Source organism: Pteronotus mesoamericanus, unplaced genomic scaffold, assembly GCF_021234165.1.
Source record: "Pteronotus mesoamericanus isolate MK-2021 breed Mesoamerican mustached bat unplaced genomic scaffold, CSHL_Meso_final contig_1203, whole genome shotgun sequence".
Classification (NCBI taxonomy): Eukaryota; Metazoa; Chordata; class Mammalia; order Chiroptera; family Mormoopidae; genus Pteronotus; species Pteronotus mesoamericanus.
In genome coordinates, this window is record NW_026555043.1 from 252,715 (window position 1) to 273,977 (window position 21,263).

At 40.3% G+C, this 21,263-nt stretch overlaps 2 protein-coding genes across 2 annotated transcripts in view; both read right to left on the bottom strand.

Annotated features, from left to right (window-relative positions):
* Nucleotides 1–4,142, bottom strand: part of LOC129079875 (cytosolic carboxypeptidase 4-like) — a 127,413-nt gene extending 123,271 nt beyond the window's left edge. The window contains exon 1 of the mRNA XM_054585121.1: nt 4,018–4,142. Within this exon, the coding sequence (XP_054441096.1) occupies nt 4,018–4,139 (122 nt within the window). The 5' untranslated portion in view covers nt 4,140–4,142. The remainder of the gene's footprint in view (nt 1–4,017) is intronic.
* Nucleotides 4,143–4,145: 3 nt separating this feature from the next.
* The window catches only part of AGBL1 (AGBL carboxypeptidase 1), a gene marked incomplete at its 3' end in the record, with an annotated part of 285,253 nt that continues 268,135 nt past the window's right edge, over nt 4,146–21,263 (bottom strand). The window contains exon 22 of the mRNA XM_054585108.1: nt 4,146–4,181. Within this exon, the coding sequence (XP_054441083.1) occupies nt 4,146–4,181 (36 nt within the window). The remainder of the gene's footprint in view (nt 4,182–21,263) is intronic.

Consider the following 21,263-nt stretch of genomic DNA (forward strand, 5'->3'; position numbering starts at 1 on the left):
ATTTATTTGGGGATATATGCCTCATTCCTATAAATATCTACCAATCAAATACTGTTTTCTGCTAAGTTTATTTTCTTGAGGGATACTCAAGTGGGAAGCACAGGATGAAACTGGAGGTTTTTATGAACCTTCTTGCAAGTTGCCCAATTCCTCTCCAGAGGAACTAAACCAATTTACTGATGGCTGTATGACATTATTAAACTTCTTTCCTCACAGAAACACTAAATTTGGGTTTTCATTACTTTTATTTACTTATTGTAGAAAATCAGCATAAAGTCTAACCCAAGATATTCAAATTTGACTTTCTGTAATTAATTCAACTGGGTGTATGTGGGGAATCTCTACACCATCTTCACAATTGTTCTGTGACTCTAAAACTGCTCCAAAATCATAAAGTCTATTAAGACACAGAAAAGAAAAAGTGTTTATAAAGAATTTAGAAAGTACTCTTATAAGAGTGGTTAAAGGGATTATATATCTGTTTATCCATAGGTGAAAAAGTAATCTAATTCCACCCAAACGTTGACAATGGTTCCCAATAGATGGTGGGATTACAGGTGATTAAAGACAGGGATGGGGTGATCTTTTGGTTTATGTTATATTTTCTCACTCAGAAAGACAAAGGTGTACTTTTAAAAAATAAAAACCATGTATCTTTCTAATTGTTAAAAATATAGTCATTTTTTCTGATGTCTATGAAGTGTGTGTGTGAGTGTGTGTGTGTGTGGGTTGTCTTATCAAACTAAAGAGAGAACTAAATTAACTTACCTTGCTGCTAAGGAAAGTCTTGGTCAATTTGGGACACACATTTAGGAAAATAAGCAAAATACTGAGCAACTGCAAAGGGACAACTGGAAACTGAGGTTTCTATTGTTTTTTTTTCTTTATTTTTTTAAAAAGAAACATCCATTTGTTATTCCACTTAATAATGCATTCATTGGCAGCTTCTTCTACGTGCCCTGACCAGGGACTGAACCCGGAACGCTGGCATCTCGGGATGATGCTCTAACTGAAGGAGCTAACTGGACAGGGACTCTCATTCTTAATGGAGGGACAAATGGAGATCAGGAACTCAGCTGAGAAGACCAGAGGCAACGAAGAGATACAAACTGAGAGGAGCAGCGGCTGGCTCAGCAAAACTGTTAAATGACTTTGCAAAAGACCTGTCACAACGGATAAACGGCGCTGCCTGAAGCAGCAGCTTAGAATTCCTTCGGTGGACACACAATTAGTTCCAGGGGTGAGATTGAGAGGAAGGAGGGGAAAAAGAGGAAAGGAAATAAGATTAAAAGACGACACAGTGGATCTAAGGACATTTCTTAAATGAGCAACTGGGAAGGAGAGAACTAGAAAAGAAAAACCAAAACAAAGCATGCATGCACTTCACTTTAAGCTCCAGCCACTGGGCAAGCATCCACTATTTCTGCTCTTTCTCTGGCTCATGAAAAATAGTGAGCTGCTCTGTGGATGTTGACCACATTCTAATTGTTTTTACGGTAAATGAGGCATGAAACCTACTGTCAAAAACAGGATGCCCAGAGAGTACAGCCACACTTTGTCTTCCCAGCCGATCACTCCCAGTGGTTGACACTATCTGTGGGGCTGAAAAGTTCAACGTAGCATGACCTCACACTCCTTTAAGGCAGACTTTTAGGTAAGAGGCCCCCCCCCTTTCTTCTGGACAACAAAAAAAATCTTTCTGAATGATATAGCTGTAACACATAATGGTGGCAACAGACCCAAGGAGGAGGCGGGGGGTGGGAGGGGTGGGCAAAAGTCTCTCTCCCCTTTAAATTAAGCCTATGAAGAGTTATGTTGACAAGCGCTAGTGATGCCCTTTGTATTATTGTAAGAACCCTGATGCTAACACAATCCCCAGCATTGGCTCTGCTGATTATTACATCTCATGATCTGTGCTATTCACAAACTAATCAGAGCGCACTCAAAACAGTCTGCTGCTGGCTTCAGACCAATAGATTTCACTTTATTAATGAATGAATATACAAGGTAGAGCAAAAGCAGGTTTACAGTTGTTCCTATGGAAAATAATACAATAATTAATAAATAATAATACAAGAATAAACCCTGCTTCGCATACTCGCAACCGTAAACCTACTTTTGTCCTGCCCTGTACACTTAGTGGCTAAAATATTTTTTGGGTCGAGACATCTTCAGGGTGATTTTCCTCTCAACCCTGGCACAGGAACTACAATCTGTTTTGGCCAACTGCCTCAATGAATACGAAAATATATGATGATATAAAGGTTTTGGTGAAATAGACAGCTCCACCCAGCTGCTCTCCTCCAAACTCCATGCCTCTCAAATTTAATTCAAATCTATACAAACACACATTTTAATCACATCCTATGTGTAGGCATCCTGCCCCTTAGAGGCTGCACCAGTCTACGAGGACATGGAAGTTGCCAAGCTCCCACGTCTCCTTGGGCTAGTTCCAACAGAAAAGTTAATAGTCAGTTGTGTGGGATGGTGTGAAAGGCAGGTAATGCTATATTCTTATGATAACCCATACAGCAGCCATTGTATTTGCAGCCTGACACCGAATTCTTTAGACTCGAATTAGAAAAGGCACTTCTTTGATAGATTTCTTCTTGTTCCAGTTTACAAGCAACTAATCCTCCCTGCATTGGATCAAACAGACGGGCACAATCAATTCAGGGAAAGCAAGCAATGCCAGGTCCGCTCAATCTTCCCTCAATGAACAGCAGTGGAGAGGCAGTGGCGAGGGAGAGGGGAGAGAAAAGGAAACTTCAGGCATGCCTGCACCCAAGACAGCTTAGCAAAGGCAACGATGAAAAGACAAGCTGAAATATATATCCTGGCAGGTGGAAGCTCTAGCTGTCAGAGGCAGAGGCTGAAACACCGGAAGGATACCAACCACGCCCAAGCCTTGGGGCGCTGCGGGTGTTGACGGGAGCAGAGGAAGGGGGAAGTGGTTGGGATGTCAAAACAAAAGAAATTGGAGGCAGCAACTCTAGGCAGGAAAGAGGTCTACATTTACTTAAGTTTCCACAGTCTGTGATCCATAGCACAGTGTGAGGAGCAAGTTAATTACTGCACTTAGGTAATTAAGTCTCAGAGAAACTAGTGCTTTCCAAAGCAGTGTTAATTTATGCTGCTAGGTCGTTCTAGGCTTGACTGGAGATTTGGTGAGAAGCCTCACTGGAATGGTGGCCTAACAGTGGCAGAAGAAAAAATAATGAAAATGATCTAGAAATAAGATGGCCCTGCTATTCACAGCTCTCTCTCTCTGCCTTTGGACAGCAAGTACAAGATGAGATTTTAGCTTCATTTATCAGTAGACACTTCCTCCCCCAACAACTCAATGACTCCATCCATTCCCTGGCTTAAAATGTGACCAATGTCCTAGCCTTGATTTTTCTGACTTTTCCTGATCCCTTCTTTTCTTGCATGACCTTTCCTATCATCCCTCTGGCCCCTGAATCTGTTTTGGTCAAGTCTAAAATATGTGCGTACAGTAAAAGCATCAAAGGGCTTATCTGGATAACGGTTCTTCCCCTCAGAGATCCATCTCTCCCTGCCACGGCGCAGTCAGCCTCTCCGGGCCAATGTGTTCATCATCTTTATGTGGTTCCTCTCGTGTTCATATCACCCCCACCTCATTTTTTCTGCTAAGTAGTGGCTCCAAAATGATATCTGTACATATATAAACATATCTGGCAAACTGGCAAATATAAGCATGTATGGCATCAAGCTGTATCTTCTTCCCATAAGCAAAATATATTAATAATACATATTTATAAATACAAACAGCTTTATGTTCACATTTATGTGTATACACACATGGCATCCTCCTTGTTTTCAGCAGGACGTAAGGACATCCAGGGTCTGGCTCCAGTAAACGACCTACCTTTATCTGGTGGCTCGCCCAGATTTTTTCTTTGTCAAGGGCCTCTAGGTCCACTTGACTTTTCTTTGAGATAGTCTCCCATGGAAACACAAAAGGACACCTTTCCCCACACCCCGTGAGCATCCTACCTCTGGAGGTGGTGGTCCAGCGCTTCATCCTCAGCGTTCAGGAGGGTGGCCGCGCGGGTCAGGAGCTGACGGCTGCAGCTGACAGACTTGAGCTCCAAGATGAGGAGGCCCAGGCAGAACATGGCTCCCATCTCCTCCAGCTCCCGGGTACCAAACTGGAGGCCCTGCCAGGTAGACCAAGCGTCAGCAGGGACTATGCTGAGTGCAGACAGCGTGAGAATGGGCGGAGGGGCTCCTGGACACATGCCTATCACAGATACTGAGCCTCAATAGTGTCTACCGGTCACAGTGCCAGGCAATTTGTTGGGTGCTTTGTGGACTGGTGGGTCTCGGGCTGCGTTACCTTCACCTGTGGGGTTTCGGAGACGGACCCCAAGGCAAAAGGGTGCATGCGGAGCACAAGTCATCCCTCCACTTTGGTCAAAGCAGCTGTGCTCTACCTGTGTTTTCAAAGAGTTTCATTGCTGAAACCCAATTTGTAAACAATCTTACTGAGAAGTACCCTCTTTTCTTCCATACATTTATCAACTCAACTAATGGAGAAAAATAAGGGAGCATCCTTCATGGGTAAGTACAAATACTAAAAATAAAAAATGAAAAAAATTAAAAAGTTAGAACCACCTTGTAGCTGCACTACAATAATGTATGAACACAAGGCCATAGCATGTACTCTATGCTATGAAGTAACAGTCAATAATAACAATTAAAAAACCACATTGTTGAGCATTTACTATGTGCCAGGTACTATTCTGAGCCCTAGACATGCACTAACGCAGTGAATCCTCACCAAAGCTCTATGAGGCGGGTACTGGCATTTTCTGCAACACACAGAGGACATTCAGACCCACTGAACTTATACTTTATCCACCGCCACACAGTTAGTAATAGACTAGTAAGCAAACTCTCACTTGACTACTCAACAGCAAGTGCTGTGCACAGACCAGGAGGGACTGTATTACGTGGTAAGGTGACAGTGCGTGTCTCCTGAAATGAGACAGAAACTGGGTTTGAATCCTGATTTCACTATTTTCTAAGTGTGTAACCTTGGACTAAATGAACTCTATGAGCTTTGATGTTTTCTCATCTGTTAAGTGGGATGCTAATTCTTTTCTTCAGATACTTAGGCATGTATTATAAGGAATATTTCTAAGTCCTCACAATATTAATATTAGCTCAATTTTTCCTCTTCTTTTTAGTAAAGATGTTTAGTATGACAGAATTCAATGTGGTCCTGAGGTCTTCATGTTTATAAAGTACATTTCATTTAAATGAGCAAGAATTAATAGTTGAACAATATTTTTTAAATAGATTTTCACATCCAAAGTAATAGCAATATAAAGAAGAGAAATAGGACAGTAACAATTTTAAAGACTGGTCATCAAGGTCTCAAGGGAAAAAACGAAGATCCAAACTGGAAAATCATAAGCCTCACAAAAGAATTTCTAGGCAAAAGGATCAAGGAAAATGAGAAGTTCTCAAGTTCACTTCAGCGGTCTGAAAATGACTTGCTTGCATGTTTACACACCTGCTTTCCTAAGGAAAGGCGACACTACTCCGGAGTTAAGGAAGTCTGTTCCTCTGTAAACAGCAGGAGTGGGAGGGGGAAAACAGATGTTTAACAAGTTATCTTTCTTAAGTCAGTAGGAAAAAAATCACTTTTTAAAGACAGAGAAAACTCTCGGTGTCTCTTTCCAAGCACTGAAGTGCTGTGGTCCGATTCTTTTCCTCCGCCCTGCATTCCTGGCTGCTTTTCCGCGTTCTGGAGTGGCCAACTGGCTGAGAGAAATGAGGTGCAACTCACATCCTCCTGCTCAGCCACTTCCAGTGGTGGCCACAAGGGAGAGAAGACAAGGGAAATGTGGGTAAGGTTCTGCTCACACCATTAAATGCCAGAGACAATGAAGCAAGGTGCACAGAATCGAGGAGAAAATACTGTGCCTCAAAGATGCGATTTACGTGTCAGGGTCTCGGGAGGATACGCCCAGAGGACGAGAGGCACTAAACACACACCCCAGGTAGGTAAAGTTTCACAATTTCTTTTTAAAATGTCAGTGTAACCCTGTTACTTACAATAGCCAAGGCACAGAAACATCCTGGCGTCCATCAGTGGAGGAATGGAAAAAAGAAAATGCAGCATATGTGCAATGAAATATTATTTAGTCATAAAAAAGGAAACCCTGCCATTTGCAACAGCGTAAGCACATCATGTTAAGTCACACAGAAACAATGTGTGATCTCACTTACATGTGGAATCTAAAAAAAAACCAAAAAAAGATACAAATTTATACACACAGAGAACAGATTGATGGTTACTAGATAAGTCAAAAGGTCCAAACCTCCAGTTACCAAATAAATAAGTCTTGGGGAGTCTAATGTGCAGCATGGAGACCACAGTTTATAATACTGCGCAACGTGTGTGAAATTTGTGAAGGGAGGAAACCTTAAAAGCTCTCATCACAAGAAAAAGAATTTGTGGCTGTGCAGTGATGGGTGTTAGCTAGACTTACTGGGGTGATCATTTCGCAACCTATACCTATATTGAATCATCATATTGTACACTTGAAGCTAAGGTAATGTTATATGTCAATTATAATTCAATAAAATAACAGAGGGAAAATATTAGCATAATCCTAATACAAAAAACTAATCATTACAGCCCCTAAGGCAGCAAGCCAGCCTCTTTCATATATATATATATATATATACACACACATATATATGTGTATATATATATATATATATATCTCCCAGTTTTTTTGAAGTTATTTATGTTAATAGGAATATATCAAAACAATCAGACAACATGATCTAGGAAGTATTTTTCTAAGAACAGCATGGGAAGGATATCATTAGGAAATCTACTAACATAGTATTTAATACTTAGAGAGCCCAAGACGCACTGGAGGGAAAAACCAGGAACTTCTGGATAATGCGTCCTTGTCTGAGGCAAGTCGCAGTACACAAGGCCTGCAGGGCTCTTCCTACACCTGGGAGCAGCATCGCGTGGTGGGTGTGAACACAGGCCCGGAGACCACACTGCTGAGGCCTCAACCCCATACCTGCCACTTACTCCTGTCTTGTCCTGGGGGAAGTTGTTTGAACTATCTATCAGTGCCTTAATTTTTCCATCTGTATAATGTGAACAATAATAAAAAAAATAGTAATATCCCCTATATCTCATGTTGCTGCTGAGATCATTCAGTTAGTATATATACATATACATATACTTAGATTCGTACTTGGCAATTGCAAATTATCCAAGTTTTTATTGTCACATGATCCAAGTACTGTATTTATTATCACCAATAACAGCAAATAAGTGCTTATATAAAACCAATAGGCAAAATCATATTTGATGTACAAAGTCTTTCTTAAAAGTATGGCCTGCTCTCACTACTATCATTTATCATTACTTGACAAGTTTCAAACAATTCAATAAGATAAGAAAATAATGAGTTATAAATATTAGGAAAAAATCACATTATCATTATTTGAAAACTGATTATGTACTAAAACCAAAGGAATGAAGTAAAACAGAAAATCTATTAGATATAAGGCAAGAACTGAGTAAGAAGACATGTTACAAATTAAATATCCAAAAATCAATTCTCTATTAACCAGCAAAATAAATTATTAAGTGTAATAAAAATCCCATTCACAATAGCAACACAACTATAAAATACCGGGGAATGGAATTAACAGTAAATACGCCCAGGGTTATATGATGAACCCCGGGAGATTACCAAGAGATAACTAGGAAAATTTAAATAAATGAAGAAGTAGGCTGAATTCGGAGACAGAAAGGCCCAACAACATTCAATAACAGTTCTCCTCATGTTAGTTTATAAAAGTATAGGAAATCAAAACACCAATGGGAATTTTCAGTCTTCACAAACTAATTCCACTTCAGAAGATTACATGGCAAAAATATCTAGTAATACAGTCAGAATAGAGAGTAAAAAATAATAATGGGATTTTCTCTTACAGACAGGCAGAAGGTCTTATATCCTTACAGTGATTAAATGCTATGGTATTGATGCAAAACATGGCAGACAGATCAAAGGAAGAATCCAGAAAGTGCCAAAGACCACAGAATACATAAAGGTTTGCATCAGATACAGGAGCCTTTCAAGTCACCAGGAAATGAATTGTGATGGAGATAAAACAAAAAAAAAGTGATTAATGTTTCAAGGAGGAATGTATCCACAAATAAAAATTATTCCATTTTGGTTAAAAGATTAGATGTTTTTTAAGAATGAATGATTAGAGAATAAAATATAGATTCATATGTTTTATCATCTCCAAAAAGGTCAATGAATGCACATCCTCCAATAAGAAACAATAAGGGAAAACATTAGTGACTGTATAAATAAAATTTAAATATATCCAAATAGCCTGACATACCACAAACTAAACTAAAAAGGGAAACAAATTGAATTACAATAAAAGGAAAAATACCGTAACTTCATTTCATATAAAATGCAAATTAATGTAACAGTAAAATAGCATGAACTGTTTCTCAATTCACTTTTCCCTCACTCCCCAAATCATAATGGTCTATTGGCAAAGGGCTAAAAATAGGCATATCCTAGTCTGTTATTGGTGGAAGTGCATTTTTACTGAAGTATTTCCAAAAGACAACTGGATGATATAGTTCAAAAGCCTTAAAAATGTTTAAGCACTTGGAATTAATTCAAATTCCAGAAATTAATCTTAAGATAAATGATCATAAGATGAACAACAGAGAAAATCCCAAATGTACACAAGTATATTACTAACCAAATAAACTCGATTGTATTCACATTATAGGTTATTAATATAATGATCTGTTTTGAATAGGCAGCACCAAGGGGACAGATTCGTGACATGATATCAAAGTGCAATAAGCTGACTACAGTGCAGCTTGTCCACTAAAATCCCAATAAAAATTTTTTAATGAATTACTCGCACTAAATGTTAACTGATTATGCACAGTGGGGGCACATCCTTTACATTTTGTTTTCCAGTAATGAAAAAGAAGTAATTGTTTTTTGCCACTCATATTTACGTAAACAGTAAATATTAGCCTGGAAAGAATAGCATATCTGAATATGCTATTTTACCTAATATGTGATTTTAAATTTATACATAAAATTAAACTTAAAATTCACTTGTATAAATTGCTAGTAAAATTAGATTAAAATGAAGATTTTAATTTAAATATCGGCAAACGACAAAAAGCAAAGTTGGAGCTGGTGAGACACACGGAGCCCCTGAGTACCTGCTTCCTCCGTCACATGCGCCACCTGGTATCCCCCAGTTCCCGCTCAATTTCTTTGGGTCACTGGGCCTGTGCCTACTGTTCTTCAGAGGTAAGCACCCTAGTACAGCTTAAGGGCTAGTAAAGATAAAGCGACAAGTAACCTGTCCCTTTGACACTGTCCCCAGAAACATTGTCAGTATCTTTACAGAGCACCAGCGCAAGTTGAGACAGTGGACTCTAGAGTTTTGAACAAGGATGGAGAGTCTGTGAACTGAATTAAGTTTGTGTTTCCTCTACCTTGACATGCACCCAGCAGAGGAGTTGAGCTTAGCCAATCCAGCCATGCAGATCTGTGAACGCTTAATGGGGGGCAGAGACGGGAGGGAGGGAGAACGGGGCGCCGAGGCTTCCCTCGCGTATTGACTCCCTCAGATGAACTATGATGCTTCCACGCTGTGGACAGAATCAATCGCTGAGCACATTGGTGTCTCTGCCAGACTCCATCTCTACAAAGCGCCTCTGTGTCCATCCTTTCAGCACAGGCTTCCTAATCCGTTCCTGATGATTGTTTCCTTAGTAACTGCAGAAAGGCCCCACAGTCGCTGGAACAGCAGGGCTGAAGGTGTGGGCTGGGTTTCAAATGCATCCTTTATTCCTACACTGGACCTTCCCTGGGTCTTTTATTGGTGCATCTGAGCCTGAGCCATGAATGACACAGCAGACAGCTAAGCCCTCTGTGAGCGCCTTTTCCTGTCTGTCTGGACAACGTACAGGAGGATAAATATGAATCAGAGACCATGCTTTAGGTAGCCTAGAACTGAAGCACTGAGAGGAATCTTAGTGAGCTTTACTCTTCATTTTGTATATTCATAAACTGCCCATGCCTTAGTCAAGATTATGCATCTAAGGCCCACTAGAAACAGGATTACAGTATTATGTTCCCCAGACACTAATTGAACATTCATGTCAATATGCAAGGCTTTAAACTCCAGGTACTTGTTTAAAAACAGCTTTTGGAGATCTGGAGGTCATTTTTTTCTTATAGGTTATATGCCCCCATAAGGGCTACCTGTCCAAATTTTTCTTTCCCTTTCTCACCAAGAAACTGGAAGGCACATCCAATAGAGCACCAGGGCCATGCACACGCCCAGTCTTTCTATCCTGCTCACCGTCTAGGCCGGAGAGCTGACGTTTCCTACGTGGAATCCTTCTCCTTCCAATGGGGGCAAGTCTAAACATCCCTGGTTCTCCTTACCAAATAAAGAGAACATGCTAATCACATTCACCCAAGAGCTGCTGAGCAGTGACTGCAAACAATATGGCTGTGGCTTCATGATTCCCCAAGGTCTGTGTCTGTGCAGAGAGACTTTCCAATTCCATGGGCACAGAAATAATAACAGTAATAAAAACAGGAACAGAGTTCGGCTCTGTCAGGCTGTAATCACTCTGGCAACAGAGCAAACAGGCCTACCGCAGATCACAGTTTCGATACCTGATTGCTCAGGAGGGAAGAGCTGGCAACCTCAGCAAGTAGGACACACACTAGCAGACTCTGTCCACTTTAAACGGGGAGAAATCTTTTCCTTTTGGATGGAACTCATTCCAATCCATCCTGCCTTCTCCCTTCCTGCCTCCAGCCTCATTCAGCTGCCTCGTGCTTACTTAAGAGGGAGGATGCAGGTTAGTGCCTGTTGTTGGCAAAAGAACTCAGATGTACTGTCCATGAAAAAGACTGAGATACTCAAGATGGAGCAGCAGGTAGTAGGAGACAAGAGCATGCTGCTGAAACTCCACAAAGACAGCCCTGATGCCGCACAAAGGGCCAGAGGAGCCAGGCATGGGGCGTGCACCTGAGGGGGCACCAGATCCACCTGCACCTTCAGGGTCACAGCACCTTTCCCTTCGGAACCCTGCACATTTGGCAGGGGCTGATTTTAAGGAAACCAAAACCTCCCCGCTTCAGATCATCTCCTCCATCCCCCTGGCCATTTCCCAGATATGTCTTACTCATAAAATTAAAAGAAAACAGCATTAGTAAATAAGTAACACCAAGTCTTACTTCAAAGCAGTGCAGCTACATGGCCTTTCAGCAGAGGCTTGGGGTGAGGAGGAATGAGGCAGAACAGGTAAATTCTGGATGTTTTGATGATCAGCAAGACCCCATAGTCATTCTGCTTGAGATAAAGTCTCCCCTGTGAAAGGACCAACAGTCTAAGTGTGGTTCCTCTTCCCTCCACGTCAGGGCACGCTGTTTATCAAATGGCTCTCATTCCTCAGGTCTAACCCGCTTTCCTTCATAGCACAGACTAATCACAGCTCCTTCACAAAGCAGGAGTTGGGAAACACAACTGACCAAAGACCAAGCTTCAGGACTTAGTTTTGTCTCCTGTTCTGTCTCTGGGAGGGTAAGGCATTGACTCGCAACGGCCCAAGGTGATGGCACTTACTTGTCTGCGGCTAGTGAGTGCTGAACAGGGAAGTCATCATGAAAGTCATGTTTGAAATTAGTTCCTCCCCCGGGTACTCAATGTATCGCCTCGTGTCTCTCCTACCTGGGGCCAAGACAGCCTGCGGTCACTAGGGTGGTAGCACAGGGAGGGTGAATCAACTCATTAGGAAAAACAAAGGTAGAGTCCTGGTTCTTTTACTGCCTTGGATTTGTGCTGCTTTCAAGGCTCAAGTGTGGGGATTATAAAAAAGCAGCAAGCAGTTATAGATTGTCCACTGCTCTTCGCTATGTTTTATATCTGGTGTCTGTAAAGGTTTTATTGGATTATTGGCAGCGTGTTTATTTGCCTGAACACAAGAAGCCCTGTTAGGCCTTGAGAATAATAGACAGAGAGAAGAGACTTTGTAATATGACCGGATTTGGGAGGAAGTCTGTACCCAACACTCTGGTGGCAGGGACAGGGGAAATGAGAGGCCACTGAAAAGCACAGTGTATGGACCACAGTTTAAAGGGAAGTCACTGAAGAGAGGTGGGGGCGCCCACCACACCACAGCTAATCATGATCCCCTGGTACATTTATGCTGGCCTAACTCATTTTGGTTACAACTGGGGGGTATTATGGGAGGACAATGCACAAAGGCTACTTGATAATATCCCCACTGGTTGGCAGGTGAACTAGCTTTTCATGAAATAAAATGCACGTACAATCTCACAAGACAGACTCTTAGTAAGGCTCTGCACCCAAGACTCGCTATCAAAGCACTGTTAACATCTGGACTGGAAAATTCTTTGTTGTGGTGACTGTCCTGTGCATGACAGGATATTTGGCAACATCTCTGGCCTCTACCCCCTACATGCCAGTACCCGTTTACCTAGCTATGACAACCCCATATGTCTGTAGACATGACCAAATGTCCTTGGTGGGAGTGGGGATGCAAAGTTTCCCCTGCTTACAAAACTGCTTTCCATGAACTAAAGTGTGTTCATGTATTGGGGAGATTTAATGAAGTTACTCATACAATTCAAAGAGAAAACTCCAAACACAGTAACTAATTAAATTAATTCCATCAAAATGAGTCTCAGAATGGGGTCCCAGAAATTAAAGTTGGGAGACTTTTAAGAAAGAAATGCAAATGGGAACAAAACAAGACAATTCCATATGCTGGTCTGCAAGAGACTCACTTCAGATCAAAAGACACACACAGGCTGTTAGTGAGAAGATGGAAAAAGATATTTTATGAAAATGGAGACAGACAAACAAAAAGAGCAGGGATAGCAATACTTTTACCAGACAAAATAGACTTTAGAACAAAGGCTATATTAACAAGAAACAAAGAAGGACCCAGCAATTCCACTTCTGGGTCTTTATCTAAAGAAACTCAAAACACAACATCAAAAAGACATATATGTATCTATGTTCACTACAGCATTATTTACAGTAGCCAAGATGTGGAAGAAACCTAAGTGCCCATCAGTAGGTGAGTGTATAAAGAAGAAGTAGTATACAATGCAATATGACTCAGCCAAAAAAAGAGAATGAAATCTTGCCACCTGTGACAACGTGGATGGCAAGAACTGTCCCAGCAGCACCACACAGGACCTGCTACAGGGGTATTTTTCTTCAGTGAAGCAGACTATGCTGTAGCAGAAGTACTTTCATTAACTTAAAAAAGACTCACCCAAACTCAGGGCTCAGTCTGACTGTGAGAAGGGAACGCCAGGAACACCCCTTCTCTCTCAGGAAAGGCTGGGGGCCAAAAAAAATAAACAGAAAAATGTGGGTAATGGAAGCAAGGAAGTTGGAAAAAAAAAAAAAAAAAATCTTTTCTATGTGAGGTGGGTGAGACTGGACAATACTCTCAAGTTAAAGAGGACTATCAGGGGTCCAACATAATGTATTCCCAGAAAGCCTGATAAGAATCACTGAACTGAAGTTAACAAAGCCATACATCAGGAAGCCTACCGTCTGGAGTTTTTACTGCCACCAGGAAAATCAGCAGGGCTCTCTGCAGAACGATTTACAAGGAATTACCCAAAACGCTTGACACCATGATAGTTACCTTCAGCCCTGATGCATATTCTACTGACAACACTGAATCTCTGTCAAAGGGGAAAGTAAATGACTCAGCAAGCTATGGATGTAAGACAAGGAAATAAACATGCAGGAGTTGTGTTACCTGCCAACATACGCTCTCAACTCGGCTGTAGCAAGAAAGCAAGGGTACTACACATGCCAAGGAGTTAGGCAAAATGTTCTCAAGTAATAAACAAATAATGCCTGACTTACACATGATCAGAAGTCACATATAAACCTGAAAATCCAATGGAAGATTTTTTAAATTTTTTTGCTTTTTTTTTTTTTAAACATTGTTGTCCTAATGTTTCAGGACCTAGGATTTTCCCTGTAAGAAACAGGTTTTTGGTGGTGCAGTAAAAGTAATGTTGACCTAAAAAGTCAGAAACCTGAGACTATAATGCAGACTCTGACATCTCTTATTCACTGTGTGAAGTTGGACCAAACACTTGACCCCTCTTGACATCATTTCTAAGGTTAGAGTATCTGATGAGCTGATAGGTATTTTATCTACTATGAAATTCCAGTGTGTCTTATAAGGTTTTATCTTTCTGAACTACCAGTCAGCAGCATCCTTGAGGCTTCTGCATAAGGAGCCTAAGAGGTGGTCAGAAGGCCTGGGCCACAGTGCCAGCATGGCCAATAGCAATTTACCCAACACCCCTCATCCTCAGCTTCCTCACATGCTACATAAAACTACAATAGAAAGTCTATTTTCCAAATTTTAAAAGTTAGAATTAAATCACAATGCATGCTTATTATTTTCCATTGTTTTTAGTTTTAAAAAGTTCAACTCCACAGAAAAGCTGGAAGAAGTGTACAACAGAAACCAATATATCCTTTGCCAATGCTTAACGTTTCCTTGCTATCTTTCTGAACACACACACACACACACACACACACTTACACACACGTGTGTGTATGTAAGTTACTTTTACTGAACTATGTTAAAGTAATTGTCAGATCCTATAATATTTGACTCCTAAATACATTATCTCCTAAGAACGATAATGTTTTTTTTTAAAAGCAAGGAAATAAGTCTTCCAGGCACAAGACCATCTCACTGTCACCAAACTGTTTAACACATAGACTTCATAACTAATACACACTCCATATTCAAATTTCTCCAACTATCCATTTTGTTCCCCTAGCTTCTTATTCCCTTTTAGTCTAGAAGGGTCCTTCAGTTTCTTGTTTATTAGCTTTTCTGGTGTCTTATATTTTTTTCTTTTCCTTTTTAGCAATCAGGCCAATGGTTTCTTGAACCATACCACCAAAAAAATTAAATAAATTATGAACAATTCTCACAAACATAGTGTTGAATGAAAGATACTAGACATGATGTATTACAAAAACAGACAAAACTTATCTCTGCTGTTACAAGTAATGATAGGGGTTAGTGATTGCATCCGCAAGGAACACAGAAGCCTTGAATTGACTGAAGTGTGGGTGAGTCACCTAATCCAATCATGATAATTAAAAGCCTCTAGCCTTGATTAATTAAAATAAACAAAACAGCCCCACCCTGGAAAGAGGTGTGACCAGTTATCAGAGCAACTGGCAGTGAGGGAAGCTATGGCGTAGAGCTGAGTTTATTGGAACACAAACCAGCAATACGTTCCCCAAATTAGACATTGTATAGTGATTTTACATTATTTGTTCAAGGTTCAGTGAGAGTAAAAATTTCAAAAATAGCTTTATAAGCTCTAACCACAGAAATTAAAAGCTGCTATTAAAAGCCTATTGAGTCAAAGAGTAAATACATAATAAAATAGTAGATATTTAAAAAATATCTTAAATGAGAATATTACAAATTCACATAATAAATATAAGCATACATAAATTCAGATTCTTAATACTTTCTTATTAAGTAATTTTAATTATCAAGAATTTAGAAAAAGAGTATAAAACCAGTCTCGAGGCAAACAGGAGAAAACGATAATATGTAGCAAAAATTAATTATTGCAAAATGTGTGAACATGCTGACATGAGTAAATCTAAGAATTAGTTCTTTGTAAAAGTAGATAAAAACCAAGAGTTTTAAAAAACCTTATAAATCTAATTAAGAAAAAGAGAGCAATTAGAAATAATATATGTAAAACTTCTTTCACAGTACCGAAACCAAATTAAATTCTCAATATTATTATTATTCGAGAAAAACATGACAGATATGGTCATTGATAAAGGGGCACATACACAGAGGATTAAAAGATATAAGAACATCAGACAAAATGTTGGCTAACATTTTAAAGCCAGGATAAAAGGAATCATACCCTTGGAAAAGATACAAGTATAAAACGGCCTCACAATGAGACACAGGAAACCTATATTGATCAATAAAGAAAGAAAAGCAGGGGAAAAAATGTCCCAGACATACTGGAAGCCTAAGTGGTTTTTTTTAAGGTAGATGATTTCAATTACTCAAGGACTTCTCTTCAGTGAATACTGATGTCCTCTTTCCAACCTCCCTCGCTTCTAATACCCAGGTTAAGTGGTCTCACCTGTGTGTCCAGGGTGGGGCTCTGGTGGTTTTAAAGAATCAAGGCAACAGTTTCTTTACAGCGTTGATTGGAGTAGGTGACTCAAAGTGTCCAATCATTTCGAGGCTTCTGTGTGGCTTGAGTACAGATCACTCAACCCAACAGAACGTAAGAGGAGGTTTCCTAGGGATCTACCTTAAGAGCTTATAGAAGCCAATCCTGTCCCCTGAAATTACTGTAGTCATTTTTTCTCTGTGCAAGGAGCTAGCCTGGAAAGTTTGCCACCCCAGATGACCACCGAATCGAACCAATCTCTCTACCAACCTAGTGCATAAGCACATAAACCCGTTTCTAAAAGTATTAATTAGTTTTCTCCTTATATGTAATATATTAAAAAATGTGATTGCCATTGGAAGCAGGGAGCCGGCCGTGAGACCCTTAATCTGTGGGATTAGATGCTATAAACCCAGGTGGACAGTGTCTTAAATCCAACTGAGTTGGAAAACATGCAGCTGGCGTCAGAAGTGAAGTAATCAGTGTGTACAGGAAATAATTTTTCTTTTTAGAAAGATAATGAAGGGTTCTTAAAGACAAGACACAAAAAGCACAGATCAAAAAGGCAAAGACTGATGTCTATGTAAAATTAAGAACTTCAGTTTTTCAATCAAAATACATCACAGAGTGAAAAATCAAGCCATAAATAGCAATATATTTGCAATACTTTAACGACAAAAAAATCAGAAAAATACAGAGCACCTATGGTTTCATTAGAAATAGTATTTAAAAATCCCAGAAAAGTGAGCAAAAAAACTTGAACACTTCGCAGGAAAAAAAAAAATGTGAGTTAACGCCTAACCTTAGTTAACTCCTAAGTTACCTCACTTAGTAACAAGCAAAATTATGATTAAAATCACATTGAAATACATTTACTATATTTCACCATGTTAAGTATAACTTTAAGCCAGAAATCTTAAGTGTTGTCCAAAAGAAATGAAACATAAAACTTGTACTGAAGCGGAGGGGGGCGGGGCCGAGCTAGAATAGCGGTTTGGTGTTTGTCCAGAAAAACTGAACATACTCATACCCTAGAACGCAACAATCTGACTCCTCAGTATATTCCCTGCAGGCATTATTGCAAATAGGACCAGGAGACATGCCACAGGAATAGTCAAAGCAATATTATGCGTAATGGTAAAACAACGAGACAACGATAAAAACCCTGAAAATAACCCAAATACCCACTGAGAATGCAGTGACGAGATAAACTGTGGCTTCGTGACTTAGCTCGAGGCTGCTCCTGACCTTCTGACGCACCGAATGGCAGGCGGGCGGCTGCGGGCCTCGGCCCCTCAGCTGCAGCCGGCTTTCGTCTTTCTTCCGTGGCTGCAAACGGGCTGCCCCAGGTCCAGCCTTTGCATCCGCTTTTCAGACAAGCCTGCGCCCGCGTCTGCACGGCCGTCGCTTACTCGCAGTAACGGGCCTGCCGCGACTCGTTTCCACGGCGCCCTGCAGCGGTACACGCTCCTCTCACATCTTCCGCCCCCACATGTAATGTCTTTTCCATCCTAACCAGCGCTCATCACTTGCTGTGGCCGTCACTTTCGCAGCTTGAGGTGCGACCGCAAAACTAGCACAAATTTTTTTTCCTCTTCCTCCCCATTTCAGGGACGAAAGCTTTATTACCATCGAGCTTAGCAGCTTCTGCACAGGACTTGTTTCCTCTCGAGTGGAGGTCGCTTCCCAAAAGCTCTTTCCGGCTTCTCTTTGGCGTTTCCGAATTGCCAGCATCGCCGCTTTTGCGCCTTGGAGTCTTTCTCACGGAAAACCAGGGTGGCGCGCCAAAACCACTTCAACGCAGAGTCGACAGTGGGCCCGGGAACCAAGATGGCGGCGAACGAGCCAACCAGCTGGGGTCTGGGAGCGTCGGCAGCGCGGAGACGCACAGAAAGGCTCAGTCACGGCCCAGGGCTCGCGAGATTTCGCCACGCTACTCGGAAAGGCACGGGATTGCCCTTAGGAATCCTCCGTGTAATAGTTTCTGATTGCGTTGAGGGAGGGTAACTACAACTTGGGAAAGTCAAAACCCGCTGGTACGGCGTGATTACTGTATTGGGATACCAAAGGCATCATACGCAAAATTTTAGAGGCAAACAACAGCTTTAAAATGATGGTAAATGTGACCGTCAAAAGGTTCAAATAAGTTATTAGAGACTTTTTAATTAAGAAAAATTTCAAAATTCCAAAGTCAACTGGGCAACAGTCACAAATAAATCATTCACGGAAGAATAAACACAAAGAGCCCAAAACACAGGGGAAAAAAATTTCTGTTGGTAATTCAAAAATATAATTAAAACAAAAGTATATTTCTATCAAAACATCAGAAATGTAAAACTGATAATACTTGAAGTTGGGTGTTGGAAAAGAGAGGCAATATTATAGACGCCTTGAAGAATGTAAGCTGGCAAATTCCAGGAGAATGCTTTTGCCAAATTTATAAAAATATTTTTAAAATATTTAAATACCACTGATCTAATAATTCAAGTTTAAAGACTCCAAAGGCAATAACTAGAGTTGTAGACAATGGCTTATTACCAAATATTAACTGGAACATTATTTATATTAGGAAAGAGGTAGAAACTGAAATCTCTAAAAAATAGCAAGGTGGTTAAACATGTTATTACTTGTATTTGAATGGAATATCATGTCACCAGTGAACTAATATTTTTAAATGTATTCAGTAATGTAGAAAACTGTTCATGATAGAATATAAATTCAACAAGACATAAATTCTATATAACTCTTTACACAGATATCTGGGTGTGCATATCTAGTACATACACATTAATGTACATACACACATACATATAAATGCTGAAAAGAAACATGGTAAAATGTTAACAGTGGTTTCTCCCATTTTATGTTCTCATTTTTTTCTAAATTCTGTACACTAAACCTAAAAATGTGTAGGCCGTTGTCAGTTTTTTATTTGACAATCTAAGGGAAAAGAGGGCAGTGCCCCCAAATAGTCAGGTACTGCATGTTTTAAAAATTCTTGTGGCACACCAGCTGAAAATCGCTGCTCTAAGCCAGTATGATAAGATTTAAAATTTCTGACTCACGATGACTCAGTAATCTAATAATACTCCCACAGTGAGGACATTATGATGGATTTCTGCATTTTTTTCCAAAAATGTATTTTATGAGAGAAAGAAAGTTTTCATCTCTGTCCTAGGGATAATTTTTTGCTTAAAGGTGGGGGATATTCTAGGGAAAATAGCTTCATAAATTCAAGAATACATTTCTCATGCTGCCCTTTCTTCTGCATTCCCTCTATTTCAGTGGGAATGTTTCAAAATGTCCTGTGAACGTGTTCCTATAAAATTGCCCAGCTAAAATAAGAAAAATACATTTATTTGAACGGATGTCTAAAATATTTCTGAAAAGGGGGGAGTCAGTGGAGAACATATTTACCATGAAGCTGAAGAAGCTTAAGCTTCAAGACCCCTCACTAACTGGGGTATTACTAAATTATTGTAAAATTTGCAGAAGTGGAGATTTTAACAGCAGTGGATTAACACTGCCCACTGTCCCCTCTGATAATGCCACTTCCCCACTCCACTCCATGACCTTGCCCTTCACAGGCTGTGGTATGGTGGTGTCCATGGCACGTGGGGCACCATCCTCAGGAGGAATTGAGCTGAGGGTGTATTTAGTTTCTCTTGGCTGGTACGCATTGATGAGGTTCAGCATAAAGCCCATGTGTAGTTAAGTCATTGCTAACAACCCAGTGTAAAAGGTGCGCCTGATAATTCTCCCACTTCCAACTGCATTGCCTCACCCAAGGATTTGGCATGAAATTCAAGGCCAGTTCTGTTGTGTTCCAATCCATCTCACAGTGCTGGGAGCAGGGAGGAAGAGGAGACACAGTTTCAAATCTTTTTTTTTGATTTTGTATTGGTGGGATTTGGTAGCATTTTCACCTGTATGACTTATTAGATCTTTGTTGGGGACTCTAATATTCATTTTTGTAACTAACTTTATATGTATTTGCAATCTTTTTCTTACAGAGGATCCAGCACACCCACAGAATGGCCTTCCCCAGAGTAAGAATTCAGGGTAACTCTCAAACGTATCAGGATCCTTAAATGCCCACTCTCGCAGCAGGCTGGATCTGTTAATCTGCCTCAACCAGTGAGCTTAAACAATGCCTTTTACCTGCTGTTTGTTACCTCCACAGCAACCTGAATAACAGTTCTAGCTAATAGTATTTTGCTCTTGATAATTACTCAGAAATAACTTCTTTTAAATAGGTAGTACCCCTTACTATCAAAAAATAAGGCAAGAAATAGAATTATGGCCCTGGCTGGGTAGCTCAGGGTGGCTCAGTTGCTGGAAGCATCATCGCATACACCTAAAGTGTTGTGGGTTCAATCCCCAGTCTGTGCGAGTGCGGGAGGCAACCGATCGATGTTCCTCACTCATCTCTCCCTCTCTCTCTCTCAAATCAATAAACATATCCTCAGGTGAGGATTATTTTTTTAAAGAAGAAATAGAAAAATAGAATCATGGGTAAACTTGGAGTCTCTTAGGGTTAAATGAAGAAAATGTGAAGAAATTCTTTTCTCCAGAGTCCCTTAAATGAGAATATATGACAAAGCTGATAAAAATGCTTTTCTTCTAATTCATGAAACAATTTCATTAGTTTGGTTTATGCAGTGTGGCCTAACGCCTCCATAAACATCCGGTGTGGTCCCTTTTGGACCACCGTGAGAATGTACAAAATGCAACATGCTAACTCCTGTTAAATCAATGCTCATAGGAATAATTTAAAGAGAAACAACTTTTAGAGATTGTGAAACGTTTCAAAGGGAGAAAAAATGTGGTGACTTAATGGGAATGGAATTGAATATTATTGTCCTTAGGGTCTTCTTAGTTATCCCGGCTTCATGGTTTGGGTGAGTCTGTCTAAAGCAGAGTAGTTCTCAGACATGGTTTTTCTTT